At 48.9% G+C, this 15,680-nt stretch overlaps 1 protein-coding gene and 3 long non-coding RNA genes across 4 annotated transcripts; all 4 read right to left on the bottom strand.

The window, feature by feature from the left end:
• Positions 1 to 1,737: 1,737 nt before the first annotated feature.
• On the bottom strand, positions 1,738 to 6,368 carry LOC142589754 (uncharacterized). Its single transcript, XR_012829921.1, has 6 exons — positions 6,183 to 6,368; positions 5,912 to 6,107; positions 5,365 to 5,560; positions 5,093 to 5,290; positions 4,816 to 5,015; positions 1,738 to 4,737 (listed from the first exon to the last, which is right to left on the bottom strand). It is a non-coding gene; the product is annotated as an uncharacterized LOC142589754 (long non-coding RNA).
• A 185-nt stretch (positions 6,369 to 6,553) lies between these two features.
• On the bottom strand, positions 6,554 to 7,192 carry LOC142590918 (uncharacterized). Its single transcript, XR_012830262.1, has 3 exons — positions 7,002 to 7,192; positions 6,727 to 6,924; positions 6,554 to 6,649 (listed from the first exon to the last, which is right to left on the bottom strand). It is a non-coding gene; the product is annotated as an uncharacterized LOC142590918 (long non-coding RNA).
• Positions 7,193 to 7,284: 92 nt separating this feature from the next.
• LOC142591307 (uncharacterized) lies at positions 7,285 to 8,366 on the bottom strand. The gene is made up of 4 exons (XM_075703634.1): positions 8,099 to 8,366; positions 7,826 to 8,023; positions 7,553 to 7,748; positions 7,285 to 7,478 (listed from the first exon to the last, which is right to left on the bottom strand). Exons 1-4 carry the CDS (start codon positions 8,364 to 8,366, stop codon positions 7,313 to 7,315), a joined length of 828 nt encoding a protein of 275 aa, XP_075559749.1. The 3' UTR covers positions 7,285 to 7,312.
• Positions 8,367 to 10,565: 2,199 nt separating this feature from the next.
• Positions 10,566 to 15,039, bottom strand: LOC142589753 (uncharacterized). Its single transcript, XR_012829920.1, has 3 exons — positions 11,108 to 15,039; positions 10,833 to 11,032; positions 10,566 to 10,755 (listed from the first exon to the last, which is right to left on the bottom strand). It is a non-coding gene; the product is annotated as an uncharacterized LOC142589753 (long non-coding RNA).
• Positions 15,040 to 15,680: the final 641 nt, after the last annotated feature.

Below are 15,680 nucleotides of genomic sequence, written 5' to 3'. Positions count from 1 at the left end.
CTGAAGAACATTACTAAGAAAGACGTCTACCCACTCCCACGTATAGATGACGCCCTTGACTACCTGCACGGTTCCAGCTATTTCTCTTCTATTGATCTTCGTTCTGGATACTAGCACATTGCTGCTGACGATATTGACAGAGAAAAAAAAACCGCGTTCATCACACGTGATGGCCTATACCAATTTAAAGTAATGCCGTTTGCATTATGCAACACCGCTGCCACCTACGGGTGTATGATGGACTCCTTGCTCCAAGGTTTCAAATGGTCATGTCTCTGCTACCTCGACGACGTCATCGTCTTCTCGTCAACGTTCGCCCCTCACCTCGAGCGTGTAACTATACTTGATGTATTTCGAAAGGCGAAGCTGCAACACGTCCAAATGCCGTTTTGGCCAGCGCCAAATTACTCTTTTGGTCCATCTCGTTGACGCTTCCGGAGTACAGCCTGATCGCGACAAAACTCGCGCTGTCCGAGTCTTTCCGGTTCCGAAGGCAGCCGTAGACGTTCGAATTTTTGTAGGGCTGTGCTCGTACTTTGGTCGTTTTGTTGAAGATTTTGCAGCAATTGCTAGACTACTCACTAATCTTTTCAAGAAAGGCATAAAATTCTCACGGGGTACTTCGGAAGCCGGCTTTTCTCGTCACGTCACTCCTCTAACCTCACCACCCATTCTCGCCCAAATCGACCCTGATGCCCCTACAGAATCGCGTACACATGCCAGCGGTCATGGTGTAGGTGCCGCCTTAGCGCAGCGCCAGCCTGTCCAAGATCGCGTTATTGCTCATGCGAGCCGCCTCCTAGTGCCATCAGAGCGCAACTATTCCATTCTGGAACGAGAATGTCTTGCTGTTGTCTGGTCGGTTGCGAAGTTCCGTCCTTACCTTTACGGTCGCCCTTTTTCCATAGTCACTGACCATCAAGCTCTCTGCTGGCTCTCATAGCTAAAAGATCGTACAAGCCGGCTTGGTCGATGGGCTTTGAGGCTACAAGAATTTTTATATTCCGTGGTGGACCAAGTCGGGCCGCCTGCACCAAGACGCCGACAGCTTGTCGCGTTACCCTGTCGATGACTGACTCCTCCAATATTACCAGTGCTGCTTGCGTATTATCGGTATCACAGCTGCTTCATTTCGCCGACGAGCAACATCGTGACATCTACATCCGAGCACTCATCGACCGTTTTGAACACTCTCCGGCCGATGCTTCTCTACGCCTCTTCGTCCTCCGCGACGGTACTCTGTACCGTGGTAACCTCCATCCGGACGGCTTCGAGTTCTTGTCATAGCTAAACACCTCCGCTCAACCGTTCTAGAAGAGCTTCACGACGCACCAACGGCAGCACACCTCGGCGTATCTCGAATCTATGACCGTATACGTCGCCGTTATGCCTCGCCGGGCCTTGCCCGTTCCGTACGACGTTACGTCGCCGCTTGTGAATTTTGCGAACGACGCAAGAAGCCTTCTCATCTACCCGCTGGTTACCTGCAGCCGTTCGACATCCCTGCCGAACCCTTCCATCGTGTAGGCTTAGACCTTCTCGGCCCATTTCTCGAATCTACATCAGGAAACAAGTGGGTTGCAGTCGCGGATACTCCCATTCAGTCAGGGTCGCTTGATGAGTTGAAGACAGCGGATGTGCCATTACGGTTGGCTGGAACCGCACAGTCTTCACTACATGGAGTTAGTGAGACGAGCAACAAGAATAAGTTCTATTTTGACATGATTTGGACAAGGTGCAGTTTAATGCAATTCATACGCAGTACAACCAGCGCAAAACATGACTTAAGTAAACGGAATGAAACGCGACTCAATGTTACTTAACTACGCTTAAACCCTGCAAACAGCAGCATATATGTATACAGTGCATAAACATACATTTATGCATTTGTACAGGAATACATGTCAAATACATCCCTAAATTTACATAGCACACATAATTTCTCAGCTTCACGATACTTCGACGTATAATAATGTAGAACTGACAACAGTTTTCTTAGATCAATGAACCGAAAATAACAGCATAAGTCAAGGCGCAGTAACAGACTTCGTTACGTATATTGAAGTTCAAATAGCTTCAAGCTGTAGAAGTTATCTGAAATGGGCAAGCGTAGTAGAGTACCTTCGCTGAGAGATGGAAAAAACGATTCCGGCATTTTTCAGTACACGAGAACGCGTGCAAGTATTGCAACTTTCCAAGCTGGACGAGAAACGCACAGAAGGGACTAAAACACATTTTAGACGACGATCTATGTAGACTACGTCACATCCTCCAATATTATGACCTCAATGTGCAGTTATTTCGTGCATCGCTGTCGTATTGCGAACTATTGAGTGCTGCGCGGGTGTCTTGCCTTTTCTCTGCGTCCACGTACCAGTTGTGTTAGACAAAAAAAGAAAGAAAAACTTCGGATGACACATGCTAACAATTATGAGGGTTTAAGTGCGAAAACCAGGATCTGATCACGCAGGCCGCAGCGGGAGACTGGTAATTTGGACCACCTGGGATGCTTTAACGTGCACCTAAATTAGGTGAACGGGTGTTTTCGCATTTAGTCCCGATAGAAATGCGGCCGCCGTGGCCGGGATTCGATAGCGCAACCTCGTGCTTAGCAGCCCAGCACCATAGCCACTAAGCAACGACGGCGGATGCATATCAGCAAGTCCAAATGACCACACTGGTCGTATCGTAAACTGATTGCGAGTGTTTGGTGGCGCTATTGCACGGCTGTTGTGTCACTGACGATGGAAAATAAAAAGACATGTTCTACAGTAAGGCTCCATTGCGCTGTGTGTATGTTAGAGGCTAGGAAAAATGCATTCGACTGAGCACAATCGCTCGTGCGTGGTTGCTCGACTTTCATCACAGCGTATGAAAGCAGCGAAAAGGACGAGCAATGCGGCATACGTAACCATTTACCAAGGACAGTGCTCATTTTTTATTTGGTTATCGAGCAACGCAGAGGTAAGGTTATTACAGGTTAGGTTGAGAACAACGGAAGTAATTCGTAATAAATCAAGTGTGCGTCCTTATATCGAGATTAGTACAACAGCGGTAGCATGCGCAAATTCCATCACTATTCAACGCGAACGCATTCAACTGCATGCGAAGCGCAATGGAGAGACAGCGTACAGCAAAAAAGTACGGGGTAACTCTGGTACACATAATTCGCCTCAACACAAAAAAAATACACATTTTCTAATCACGATTTCTTTGAGCGTGCTCGTGAACGTCGCTTCTCGAGACGTTTACACACGACTTGGCATAAGGGCAGTAGAGGTAGACACTTCGAAGCGGCTGTTTGACAATGGCTCACGTGGTGCACTTTAATCACGAAATTACACAAGTGTGCATAATCTGAACTACAATCGGCAGGCAACGACGTCACAGCCGCGTGAAGGGCGCCATGGCGCTTCAGTATTCTTACCTATCTTGCAGAGTACACGATAGTTGAGAACACAAATATCAAGCTACGGCGCGGTGCAAGCGGTGAACAAGCGACGACAGCGGGTAGCACTGTCCGATAAACAAACGACAGGTAATACATAAGTTGGACCACGTAGATCCATAAAAGCATTCGATGAGTCAAGGACACCAAAAAAGTACAAACAGCGAGCCCGGTAACCTTTGCCACCAACCAGTCTTAAAGATGGACGTCATTATCATCATGAGCAAATCTGGAAATCTTTTTTGGCGAGAATAACAACCCTCCCCTTTCCCATTCATTGACATGGTGCCCTTTTGTAGTGGCATGTTAATCTTTTCGAGCCAGTGATGAGCGACGTGGAAGAACCGAGAATGTGTGAAGACAGTTTCTGGGCACGAGAAAGGCGCCTGAACAAATCCGCTGAATGCTGAAACGAGCACAGATAAACGCAGGGACCAAAGCCAAAGAAACCAGCCGTTCGACCAATCCAAAAGCGCATGTCCATAGACGATAGTAAACCATCAAACCAGGAACCTTTCAACAGGAATGAACCGGGAAAAGTGAAGCAACTGTGACGTTGGAAATTCTACCAAAACAAAAAATTCGAAGCGCGCCAGGTAGCAGCGGAGCTAATGTCATACGTTCTAGATCGAAAAAAAAGGAGCAAGTAGTAGGCGACACACACACACACACACACACACACACACACACACACACACACACACACACACACACACACACACACACACACACACACACACACACACACACACACACACACACCCCTACGAAAGCGCACAATGAATGAATGTCCATTACTCTCGCCACCAAAAATTTACTGATCGGCTCATGATAACATTGACAGTCCCTATTAAGTACCGAGGGGTGTCCACTTAACCAGACCTTTACTGTTCTGCTTCGTCTTAACCCCATTCCTAGAAGCGCTAGCCATTCGCTTAGCAATGTGCCACTCTTCGAAAACAGAAAATCTTGCTATACGAAACTTAAATATGCCTGCGGAAAAAGGCAACAGCGAACTGTAGGAGCACATCCCATGGACACTCACGGGGCGGTGACCACACGCAGTCCTTCAGAGTATGAACACGCCGTCAACACAGTGCAGGACACCACCAAAACAGAGGCGCGCGACGAGTTCACTAGTGTGAGGAAGCTTGTTGCATAGAGCACGTGGCAGGCCGACCGACCGGGCTGTAGATAGTTGCTCGTGAGGCAAGGCCAGGAATGTTCTTTTAAATGAAAGTGCTGGAACGTTTCTCTTGCGCCACAAGCCGACAGCAAACACTGGGAACCTGAAATGACACAAGCCCTGTTTGTTGGTCATCCGGAAACACGGAGGCGCCGTATAGTCGTGTGTACGCGATATTTACCAGAATCAAGTGCAAGGGCGCCAAGCTAAGTCCAGTCGGCCAGCAGGACGCTGTTTGCGAGAGAACGTAGAAGCAATAGCAGTCGCTCATGGAACGGGTGATGCTTGTGGCTGCAGTAATCTCTTTTGGAGCGCAGAACGGAGAGTTCATGTGCAGGAACGTGCTAGGTACCCACGCAGTCGAAAACAGGAGTGCAGAACCTGTAAAGACACAGTGCTTATTTTTTAACCACTGGAGGAGACAGGGGTAATACGAGCCCCGTGTAAACGACATTTACCATTAGCAGTGCAGGTCGAGCAGACAAGTCCAGTCTGCCAGCAGGACGCCACTGGCGAGGGAATGTAGAAGCTATAGCAACCGCTCCTGGAACAGGTGATGCTCGTGCCCGAAGTAATCTTTTGGAGCGCAGACCGTAGAGTCGTGCAACAGCACGTTGGGTACTCTTGTGGACCACAACTGAACAGGAATGCAGAACCTGTAACGACACAGTGCTTACTTGTTAAACACTGGAGGACACGGCAATACGAGCCCCGTCTAAGCGACATTTACCAGTAGTAGTGCAGGTCGAGGAGACAAGTACAGTCTACCAGCACGATGCCACTGGCGAATAAATCTAGAAGGAACAGCAGTCGCTCCTGGAACAGGTGATGCGCGTGCCCGAAGTAATCTTGGAGCGCAGAGCGTAGAGTCGTGCAACAGCGCGTTGGGTACTCTTGTGGACCACAACTGAACAGGAATGCAGAACCTGTAATGACACAGTGCTTATTTGTTAACCACTGGAGGACACAGTGGTAATACGAGTCCCGTGTAAACGACACTTACCAGTAGTAGTGCGGGTCGAGGAGACAAGTACAGTCTACCAGCAGGACGCCATTGGCGAGGGAATGTAGAAGCAATAGCAGTCGCTCCTGGAAGAGGTGATGCTCGTGCCCGATGTAATCTTTTGGAGCGCAGACCGTAGAGTCGTGCAACAGCACGTTGGGAACACTTGTGGATCACAATTGAAAAGAGGAGTGCAGAAGCTGTAACGACACAGTGCTTATTTGTTAAACACTGGAGGACACGGTAATACGAGCCCCGTGTAAACGACATTTACCAGTAGTAGTGCAGGTCGAGGAGACAAGTACAGTCTACCAGCAGGATGCCACTGGCGAATAAATCTAGAAGCAACAGCAGTCGCTCCTGGAACAGGAGATGCGCGTGCCCGAAGTAATCTTGGAGCGCAGAGCGTAGAGTCGTGCAACAGCGCGTTGGGTACTCTTGTGGACCACAAATGAACAGGAATGCAGAACCTGTGATGACAGTGCTTATTTGTTAACCACTGGAGGACACAGTGGTAATACGAGTCCCGTGTAAACGACACTTACCAGTAGTAGTGCAGGTCGAGGAGACAAGTACAGTGTACCAGCAGGACGCCACTGACGAGGGAATGTAGAAGCAATAGCAGTCGCTCCTGGAACAGGTGATGCTCGTGCCCGATGTAATCTTTTGGAGCGCAGACCGTAGAGTCGTGCAACCGCACGTTGGGAACGCTTGTGGATCACAATTGGAAAGAGTGCGGAAGCTGTAACGACACAGTGCTTATTTGTTAAACACTGGAGGACACGGTAATACGAGCCCCGTGTAAACGACATTTACCAGTAGTAGTGCAGGTCGAGGAGACAAGTACAGTCTACCAGCAGGATGCCACTGGCGAATAAATCTAGAAGCAACAGCAGTCGCTCCTGTAACAGGTGATGCGCGTGCCCGAAGTAATCTTGGAGCGCAGAGCGTAGAGTCGTGCAACAGCGCGTTGGGTACTCTTTTGGACCACAACTGAACAAGAATGCAGAACCTGTAACGACACAGTGCTTATTTGTTAACCACTGGAGGACACAGTGGTAATACGAGTCCCGTGTAAACGACACTTACCAGTAGTAGTGCAGGTCGAGGAGACAAGTACAGTGTACCAGCAGGACGCCACTGGCGAGGGAATGTAGAAGCAATAGCAGTCGCTCCTGGAACAGGTGATGCTCGTGCCCGATGTAATCTTTTGGAGCGCAGACCTTAGAGTCGTGCAACAGCGCGTTGGGTACTCTTGTGGACCACAACTGAACAGGAATGCAGAACCTGTACCGACACAGTGCTTATTTGTTAACCACTGGAGGACACAGTGGTAATACGAGTCCCGTGTAAACGACACTTACCAGTAGTAGTGCAGGTCGAGGAGACAAGTACAGTCTACCAGCAGGACGCCACTGGCGAGGGAATGTAGAAGGAATAGCAGTCGCTCCTGGAAGAGGTGATGCTCGTGCCCGATGTAATCTTTGGGAGCGCAGACCGTAGAGTCGTGCAACAGCACGTTGGGAACGCTTGTGGATCACAATTGAAAAGAGGAGTGCAGGAGCTGTAACGACACAGTGCTTATTTGTTAACCACTGGAGGACACAGTGGTAATACGAGTCCCGTGTAAACGACACTTACCAGTAGTAGTGCGGGTCGAGGAGACAAGTACAGTCTACCAGCAGGACGCCACTGGCGAGGGAATGTAGAAGCAATAGCAGTCGCTCCTGGAAGAGGTGATGCTCGTGCCCGATGTAATCTTTTGGAGCGCAGACAGTAGAGTCGTGCAACAGCACGTTGGGAACTCTTGTGGATCACAATTGAAAAGAGGAGTGCAGAAGCTGTAACGACACAGTGCTTATTTGTTAAACACTGGAGGACACGGTAATACGAGCCCCGTGTAAACGACATTTACCAGTAGTAGTGCAGGTCGAGGAGACAAGTACAGTCTACCAGCAGGATGCCACTGGCGAATAAATCTAGAAGCAACAGCAGTCGCTCCTGGAACAGGAGATGCGCGTGCCCGAAGTAATCTTGGAGCGCAGAGCGTAGAGTCGTGCAACAGCGCGTTGGGTACTCTTGTGGACCACAAATGAACAGGAATGCAGAACCTGTACCGACACAGTGCTTATTTGTTAACCACTGGAGGACACAGTGGTAATACGAGTCCCGTGTAAACGACACTTACCAGTAGTAGTGCAGGTCGAGGAGACAAGTACAGTGTACCAGCAGGACGCCACTGGCGAGGGAATGTAGAAGCAATAGCAGTCGCTCCTGGAACAGGTGATGCTCGTGCCCGATGTAATCTTTTGGAGCGCAGACCGTAGAGTCGCGCAACAGCGCGTTGGGTACTCTTGTGGACCACAAATGAACAGGAATGCAGAACCTGTAATGACAGTGCTTATTTGTTAACCACTGGAGGACACAGTAGTAATACGAGTCCCGTGTAAACGACACTTACCAGTAGTAGTGCAGGTCGAGGAGACAAGTACAGTGTACCAGCAGGACGCCACTGGCGAGGGAATGTAGAAGCAATAGCAGTCGCTCCTGGAACAGGTGATGCTCGTGCCCGATGTAATCTTTTGGAGCGCAGACCGTAGAGTCGTGCAACAGCGCGTTGGGTACTCTTGTGGACCACAAGTGAACAGGAATGCAGAAGCTGTAACGACACAGTGCTTATTTGTTAAACACTGGAGGACACGGTAATACGAGCCCAGTGTAAACGACATTTACCAGTAGTAGTGCAGGTCGAGGAGACAAGTACAGTCTACCAGCAGGATGCCACTGGCGAATAAATCTAGAAGCAACAGCAGTCGCTCCTGGAACAGGTGATGCGCGTGCCCGAAGTAATCTTGGAGCGCAGAGCGTAGAGTCGTGCAACAGCGCGTTGGGTACTCTTTTGGACCACAACTGAACAAGAATGCAGAACCTGTAACGACACAGTGCTTATTTGTTAACCACTGGAGGACACAGTGGTAATACGAGTCCCGTGTAAACGACACTTACCAGTAGTAGTGCAGGTCGAGGAGACAAGTACAGTGTACCAGCAGGACGCCACTGGCGAGGGAATGTAGAAGCAATAGCAGTCGCTCCTGGAACAGGTGATGCTCGTGCCCGATGTAATCTTTTGGAGCGCAGACCGTAGAGTCGTGCAACAGCGCGTTGGGTACTCTCGTGGGCCACAACTGAACAGGAATGCAGAACCTGTACCGACACAGTGCTTATTTGTTAACCACTGGAGGACACAGTGGTAATACGAGTCCCGTGTAAACGACACTTACCAGTAGTAGTGCAGGTCGAGGAGACAAGTACAGTCTACCAGCAGGACGCCACTGGCGAGGGAATGTAGAAGCAATAGCAGTCGCTCCTGGAAGAGGTGATGCTCGTGCCCGATGTAGTCTTTTGGAGCGCACACCGTAGAGTCGTGCAACAGCACGTTGGGAACGCTTGTGGATCACAATTGATAAGAGGAGTGCAGAAGCTGTAACGACACAGTGCTTATTTGTTAAACACTGGAGGACATGGTAATACGAGCCCCGTGTAAACGACATTTACCAGTAGTAGTGCAGGTCGAGGAGACAAGTACAGTCTACTAGCAGGATGCCACTGGCGAATAAATCTAGAAGCAACAGCAGTCGCTCCTGGAACAGGTGATGCGCGTGCCCGAAGTAATCTTGGAGCGCAGAGCGTAGAGTCGTGCAACAGCGCGTTGGGTACTCTTGTGGACCACAAATGAACAGGAATGCAGAACCTGTAATGACACAGTGCTTATTTGTTAACCACGGGAGGACACAGTGGTAATACGAGTCCCGTGTAAACGACACTTACCAGTAGTAGTGCAGGTCGAGGAGACAAGTACAGTGTACCAGCAGGACGCCACTGGCGAGGGAATGTAGAAGCAATAGCAGTCGCTCCTGGAACAGGTGATGCTCGTGCCCGATGTAATCTTTTGGAGCGCAGACCGTAGAGTCGTGCAACAGCGCGTTGGGTACTCTTGTGGACCACAAGTGAACAGGAATGCAGAAGCTGTAACGACACAGTGCTTATTTGTTAAACACTGGAGGACACGGTAATACGAGCCCAGTGTAAACGACATTTACCAGTAGTAGTGCAGGTCGAGGAGACAAGTACAGTCTACCAGCAGGATGCCACTGGCGAATAAATCTAGAAGCAACAGCAGTCGCTCCTGGAACAGGTGATGCGCGTGCCCGAAGTAATCTTGGAGCGCAGAGCGTAGAGTCGTGCAACAGCGCGTTGGGTACTCTTTTGGACCACAACTGAACAAGAATGCAGAACCTGTAACGACACAGTGCTTATTTGTTAACCACTGGAGGACACAGTGGTAATACGAGTCCCGTGTAAACGACACTTACCAGTAGTAGTGCAGGTCGAGGAGACAAGTACAGTGTACCAGCAGGACGCCACTGGCGAGGGAATGTAGAAGCAATAGCAGTCGCTCCTGGAACAGGTGATGCTCGTGCCCGATGTAATCTTTTGGAGCGCAGACCGTAGAGTCGTGCAACAGCGCGTTGGGTACTCTCGTGGGCCACAACTGAACAGGAATGCAGAACCTGTACCGACACAGTGCTTATTTGTTAACCACTGGAGGACACAGTGGTAATACGAGTCCCGTGTAAACGACACTTACCAGTAGTAGTGCAGGTCGAGGAGACAAGTACAGTCTACCAGCAGGACGCCACTGGCGAGGGAATGTAGAAGCAATAGCAGTCGCTCCTGGAAGAGGTGATGCTCGTGCCCGATGTAGTCTTTTGGAGCGCACACCGTAGAGTCGTGCAACAGCACGTTGGGAACGCTTGTGGATCACAATTGATAAGAGGAGTGCAGAAGCTGTAACGACACAGTGCTTATTTGTTAAACACTGGAGGACATGGTAATACGAGCCCCGTGTAAACGACATTTACCAGTAGTAGTGCAGGTCGAGGAGACAAGTACAGTCTACTAGCAGGATGCCACTGGCGAATAAATCTAGAAGCAACAGCAGTCGCTCCTGGAACAGGTGATGCGCGTGCCCGAAGTAATCTTGGAGCGCAGAGCGTAGAGTCGTGCAACAGCGCGTTGGGTACTCTTGTGGACCACAAATGAACAGGAATGCAGAACCTGTAATGACACAGTGCTTATTTGTTAACCACGGGAGGACACAGTGGTAATACGAGTCCCGTGTAAACGACACTTACCAGTAGTAGTGCAGGTCGAGGAGACAAGTACAGTGTACCAGCAGGACGCCACTGGCGAGGGAATGTAGAAGCAATAGCAGTCGCTCCTGGAACAGGTGATGCTCGTGCCCGATGTAATCTTTTGGAGCGCAGACCGTAGAGTCGTGCAACAGAGCGTTGGGTACGCCTGTGGACCTCAATTGAAAACCGGAATGCAGAACCTGTAACGACAGTGTTTATTTGTTAACCACTGGAGGACACAGTGGTAATACGAGTCCCGTGTAAACGACACTTACCAGTAGTAGTGCAGGCGAGGAGGAAAGCCTAGTGAAAAGACGAAACGAAAATACAATGGAAAATAGAACATACCCGACTGGATTGAAGAGAACCGCGAAACGCGAAACTCGCCATGGTTCTTGACGCCACAGAAACTGACGCCTTCCATTTTGAACTTTTTGAAGGCGGAATTTAGTGGCTTAGCTCCTGAGAAAGAAACGATGCATAAAGTGGACTATGTATTTACAAGGACTGTTCAGAAGGATGGAGAGAGCAAGTTAACGCGGAAATCAACGAAGCAGCAATGGGAAGACTATCTTGAAGACACCAGACGAATGCAGCAGAGAGGTAAAAATAGAACTGTTAAATGCGAGATGTTTCACACCTGGAAAGCAGAACGAGCGAGTTTGGAAGAATCAGAATAACTACTATGTCGCGCCATCAATCAATTCGAGAAGACCGACTCGCAAGAAAATTAAGCGTAGTATTTGACACCTCGTGGTTAAGATCAGGAATGTTCTGAATGATTATCTGCAGACAGGAGGAAACTTGAACGCAGATGTACCAACGCTGCTAATCAATTTTCTAATCAAATTCGTGCAATGACAGCAAGCGTAAGTAAGGTTGCGTTGATGAAGTTATGCTTGGAACATCGTAAGACCAGGCAAAAGGCATGTACATAGAAGCAAAAAGAAGTTCGAGCTGCAATAAATCTTATGAAATGGACATAGAACAGCGAAGAAATGAATTTAAATTCGCATCAGGGTGCCGTTCTTACGTGATCAAACCAGACCAGTATTCTAGGAATGAAATTGGACATGGACGACGGCAGTGTGCTTTCCCATCGATAAGAAGTCTCGAGTGAAATGCTCACAAAGCGATGAGTATCTCAAGCCAGGGCAAAAATATTTGGTCGGCTTGAATTTCTATCGTCCTGCACTGCAACAGCTAATATCGGTATTCAATGATGGGAAAAAACCGGAATCTTGGTACAACTCTCTCCCAGACGAAGCTAATGATCAACGGAGAAATATACCCAGGAAGATAAAGAACTAAATGCCTCAAAGCATATCGACAACAAGAAACGGAACGTAAGCATCGACACTTTTCTCGGATGCAAGCCCGGCGGTGTATTCAAGTGCAGCATTCTTGGTTCTATTAAATCAAGGCGGAGACAGTGCTGGTCCTGGCAAAGAACACAGTAGCGCTAATGAACACCGTCGTCAGTCTCGCAAATTATAAGTTGCGAGCAACAGTAAAGTATCAAACCACTTGTATAATCGTGCTGCATTGGAGAAAGAAAATTTATGAAGCAATCTCGCAGCTCGAACGCCTGTCGACCACCACGACGGGAAGGTGCATTATGAACACGCTCGGCGTAACGTACCACTTCCAGCACGGCCAGAAAATGCAAATCCCCCAAAAAACCAGAGACACCATTACGGTGGCAAACATCCCAAGAAACGTGTACCCCGATTGCAACCGAGGTAGAAGAAAGGCAAGAGCCGAGGTTCTGCTCCATTCATTCGGCAGGGAGAGAAACGCACGCTTTGTCGACGCAGCCGAATATCCGAACGGCCAAAAATACACAGCCGTAGTCATTGACACACAGTCCAAAATCAGAACCACATGTGGTGTATGCACCAAACACTCGGAAATAGCGGAGGAAGTAGCGATTGCGCTGCCCTCACAGAACAGGAATGCGAAGTCGTACTAAGCGACTCGCAAACGGCGGTAAAGAATTACGCCAAAGGTCGAATTTCCAAGGAAGCCCTGTCCATTCTGGCCAAAGTGGGCAGATCCGAAACCGCGAGCTCGAGGATCATGGTTCCCCTCGCACTTCACCACGCAAGGCGACGCGCTCCCGAACTTAAACGAGACGGCGCACCGGACGGTGCGAGACATGACCCGCCGCGCCGAATTGGGCAACGCCTCTCGCGCGTTAGCGAACGCTTCTCGCTCTGAACGGGACAGGCTCACCAGATACAACGACATAACCAGTGCATATTTTAACGCCAGAAAGATATGCCCACCGCCCAGTCCCAAACTGAACATGAGGCAGGCCGTCGCCTGGAGACGGCTCCAGACGAACACCTACCCTAATCCATTCCGTCTGAAACGTAACTTCCCAGATAAGCATCAGGACGACACGTGCAAATTGTGCCAGGAAGGACCAGCAACACTCAAACATGCTGTGGGAGTGCAATGTAGTTATAGGAGGGATGGCAGCTGCGCCGGAGACCCTGTCGTCGAGGTGGGCCGCCGCTCTGCGCAGCTCAGACCTCGGAATCCAGACGTGGGCAGTCCAGCAAGCCCGTGAGGCGGCGTTGAGGCAGAGCGTTGACGCTCCCCTGTGGGAGACCTGAGCCCGGGTCGCGTTAAAGCTTGCCGGACGTACAAGTTGTATCCATCTATCGAAGTAACCGTTGAACTCAGACTACAAAAAAAAGATTAATCAGTAGGAGAAGAATGGGGATACGTCAATGGTACGGAAAAATCGAGCAGATTTAACCAGGAGTCACTGTAGAAAACCTGTCGTAGTGAACAATTTTGTGGAAGGGATCCCAGTTGCTACAGACCAAATAGCCGTTACAATATGCCGGTTAATAATGAAAGGAGGTGATTCTCGCGTAAGATATACGTCGCAAAGGATCTCAGGACGAGGCATTGAAGTTGACAGGTACGGCAGTTACTTGAATATTTGGAGAGCAACTGCGTGAATGTTTCGTTCTGTGAATATTAGAGGTCAAGTTCAACGGTCCACTAAAAGCAGAAGAAATAAATATCACCGAAACTTCCCTCATTTGGCTAGAACAACGTGTGCATATTGCAAAATAACTGCAGAAATTCACAAAGCAAGCGAATGTGCACACAATAGCCGAATACCAGATATCTTAAGATAAAGACCCAATGAGACTTCAAGGGCGCCTTCGGTAGGGCCCGCATCACAGGAGGATCAGCACCCGATCACGTGTAAAGGGAAGAAATCGACTATTAGTGTGACACCTATATGAACAAACTTCACGGTGGAGTACGCGGTACACCGGCGCGTATAATAACGAGATTTCGGGTAATCGGAGGACGAAAATAGGTGAAATTAGTAATACGACAGTGATTTGTGTAGCAAAGATACAATTCCAGATCCTTGTAAGACGAAGTACCTCCTCTTGAGGATAGAGTAACAAGACCACATTGTTTGAAATACCTGGTCTGTGTTTCAACGGTGCGCTGGAAGTAACTACAAAAAAGGAAAGGAGACATAGCCAAACTTTGTATAGCAACTTTCACATGTGCCGTGACAAGAGGTGTACACTGCGAAACTGTTGGAGACGCTTCACATCGGTTTTCTACGCTATTTTCGGCGTTTCTCAGGTCGAACATAAATGTGCTCAGCAACAACGCCAGACTGAGGAGAACTAAAGAGATTGAATGCGGTCGCAGCACCATTACGTCGATAAACAGAACAATTTTGATATATCACCAAGTAGAAATTTCCTTCGCAAAACACCGTGTGGGGGTGGTTTCAATGAAATGCTCATTCGTAGTCCAAGTCTACTGCAGAAAGCGATCGGTCGATGTGTACTGCATAATGGAGAACTATATACCCGAATATTCCTCGAACTTCTGCGGACCCGACGGGCGGAACCAGAAAACTGGGAGGAAAAATTGAATAGGATGGCAACCTTCGACAAAAGTGAAGACTACATGGAGTGGCAAAAGCATTGTGAAAAATGTGGCACTCCGAGTAGGCGAAATAAATTACGGGTGGGGAAATGAACTCAGCTAAGAAATATAACGAGAAACAGAAGAAATTCAACGTCGTCTTACTCGAAGAGCGACATACAAAAGCCTTTTGGAAACTGTCGAAAGAAGTTTTCGGAAGCATAAACCTAACCTCGAAGGTCTGCATAGTGAATACATTCGGCAGCAAATTTCATCGCAAGCCCACAAAGTTTGTACTTGCGGAATCTGCAAGGTGTAGCAACAGGATTAAGGAAAGCAGCACTGAAAGAACACGAACCATAGCCGTCAGAGGAAAACACTGCTACATTCAAAAGCAGACGTTCGGAAACTTAAATGCCACAGGGCTTATACGCCACACGAGAAAACATCCGTAGTACCATAGGAATGTATACATGGTACTTGTCAGAAGTAGTGCAGGGAGTTGAATGAATCCGTCTTCCAGCTGAAAGCCAACGGCGAGAAAAATGCAGGCGCAACACGGCCGGAGACTAGATGTGCAGAAGCACCCGCTGGATATGCTTGTGAATAGCCGCAATCGGAAGCAGACGGTAGGAACCTGAAATCAGACAGGGCGTGTTAAACATTCGAGAACACAGCTATACTACTATTCTAGTGTTCACGATACTTGCCAGGAGTAGTGCCGGGCGAGGAACAAAGTCCAGTTCAATCGGAACACTTCACCGCCGAGGGAATGCAAAAGAGTTTAGACGGTCGGTGACTGCACGAGTGGTGATCAAGGTCATCATCTGCGACGCAAGGCGGAAAGTAAATAACCATAAAAGAGCAGCTGGAACCGCAAAGAAATTTACCACTTACCGTAGCTGCTGCACGGCCGAGCCGCGCTCCAGA

The sequence above is a fragment of the Dermacentor variabilis genome, chromosome 8 (assembly GCF_050947875.1).
Source record: "Dermacentor variabilis isolate Ectoservices chromosome 8, ASM5094787v1, whole genome shotgun sequence".
Classification (NCBI taxonomy): Eukaryota; Metazoa; Arthropoda; class Arachnida; order Ixodida; family Ixodidae; genus Dermacentor; species Dermacentor variabilis.
The sequence above is the reverse complement of the archived record's forward strand: the minus strand, read 5'-3'. Positions and strand labels throughout refer to the sequence as shown.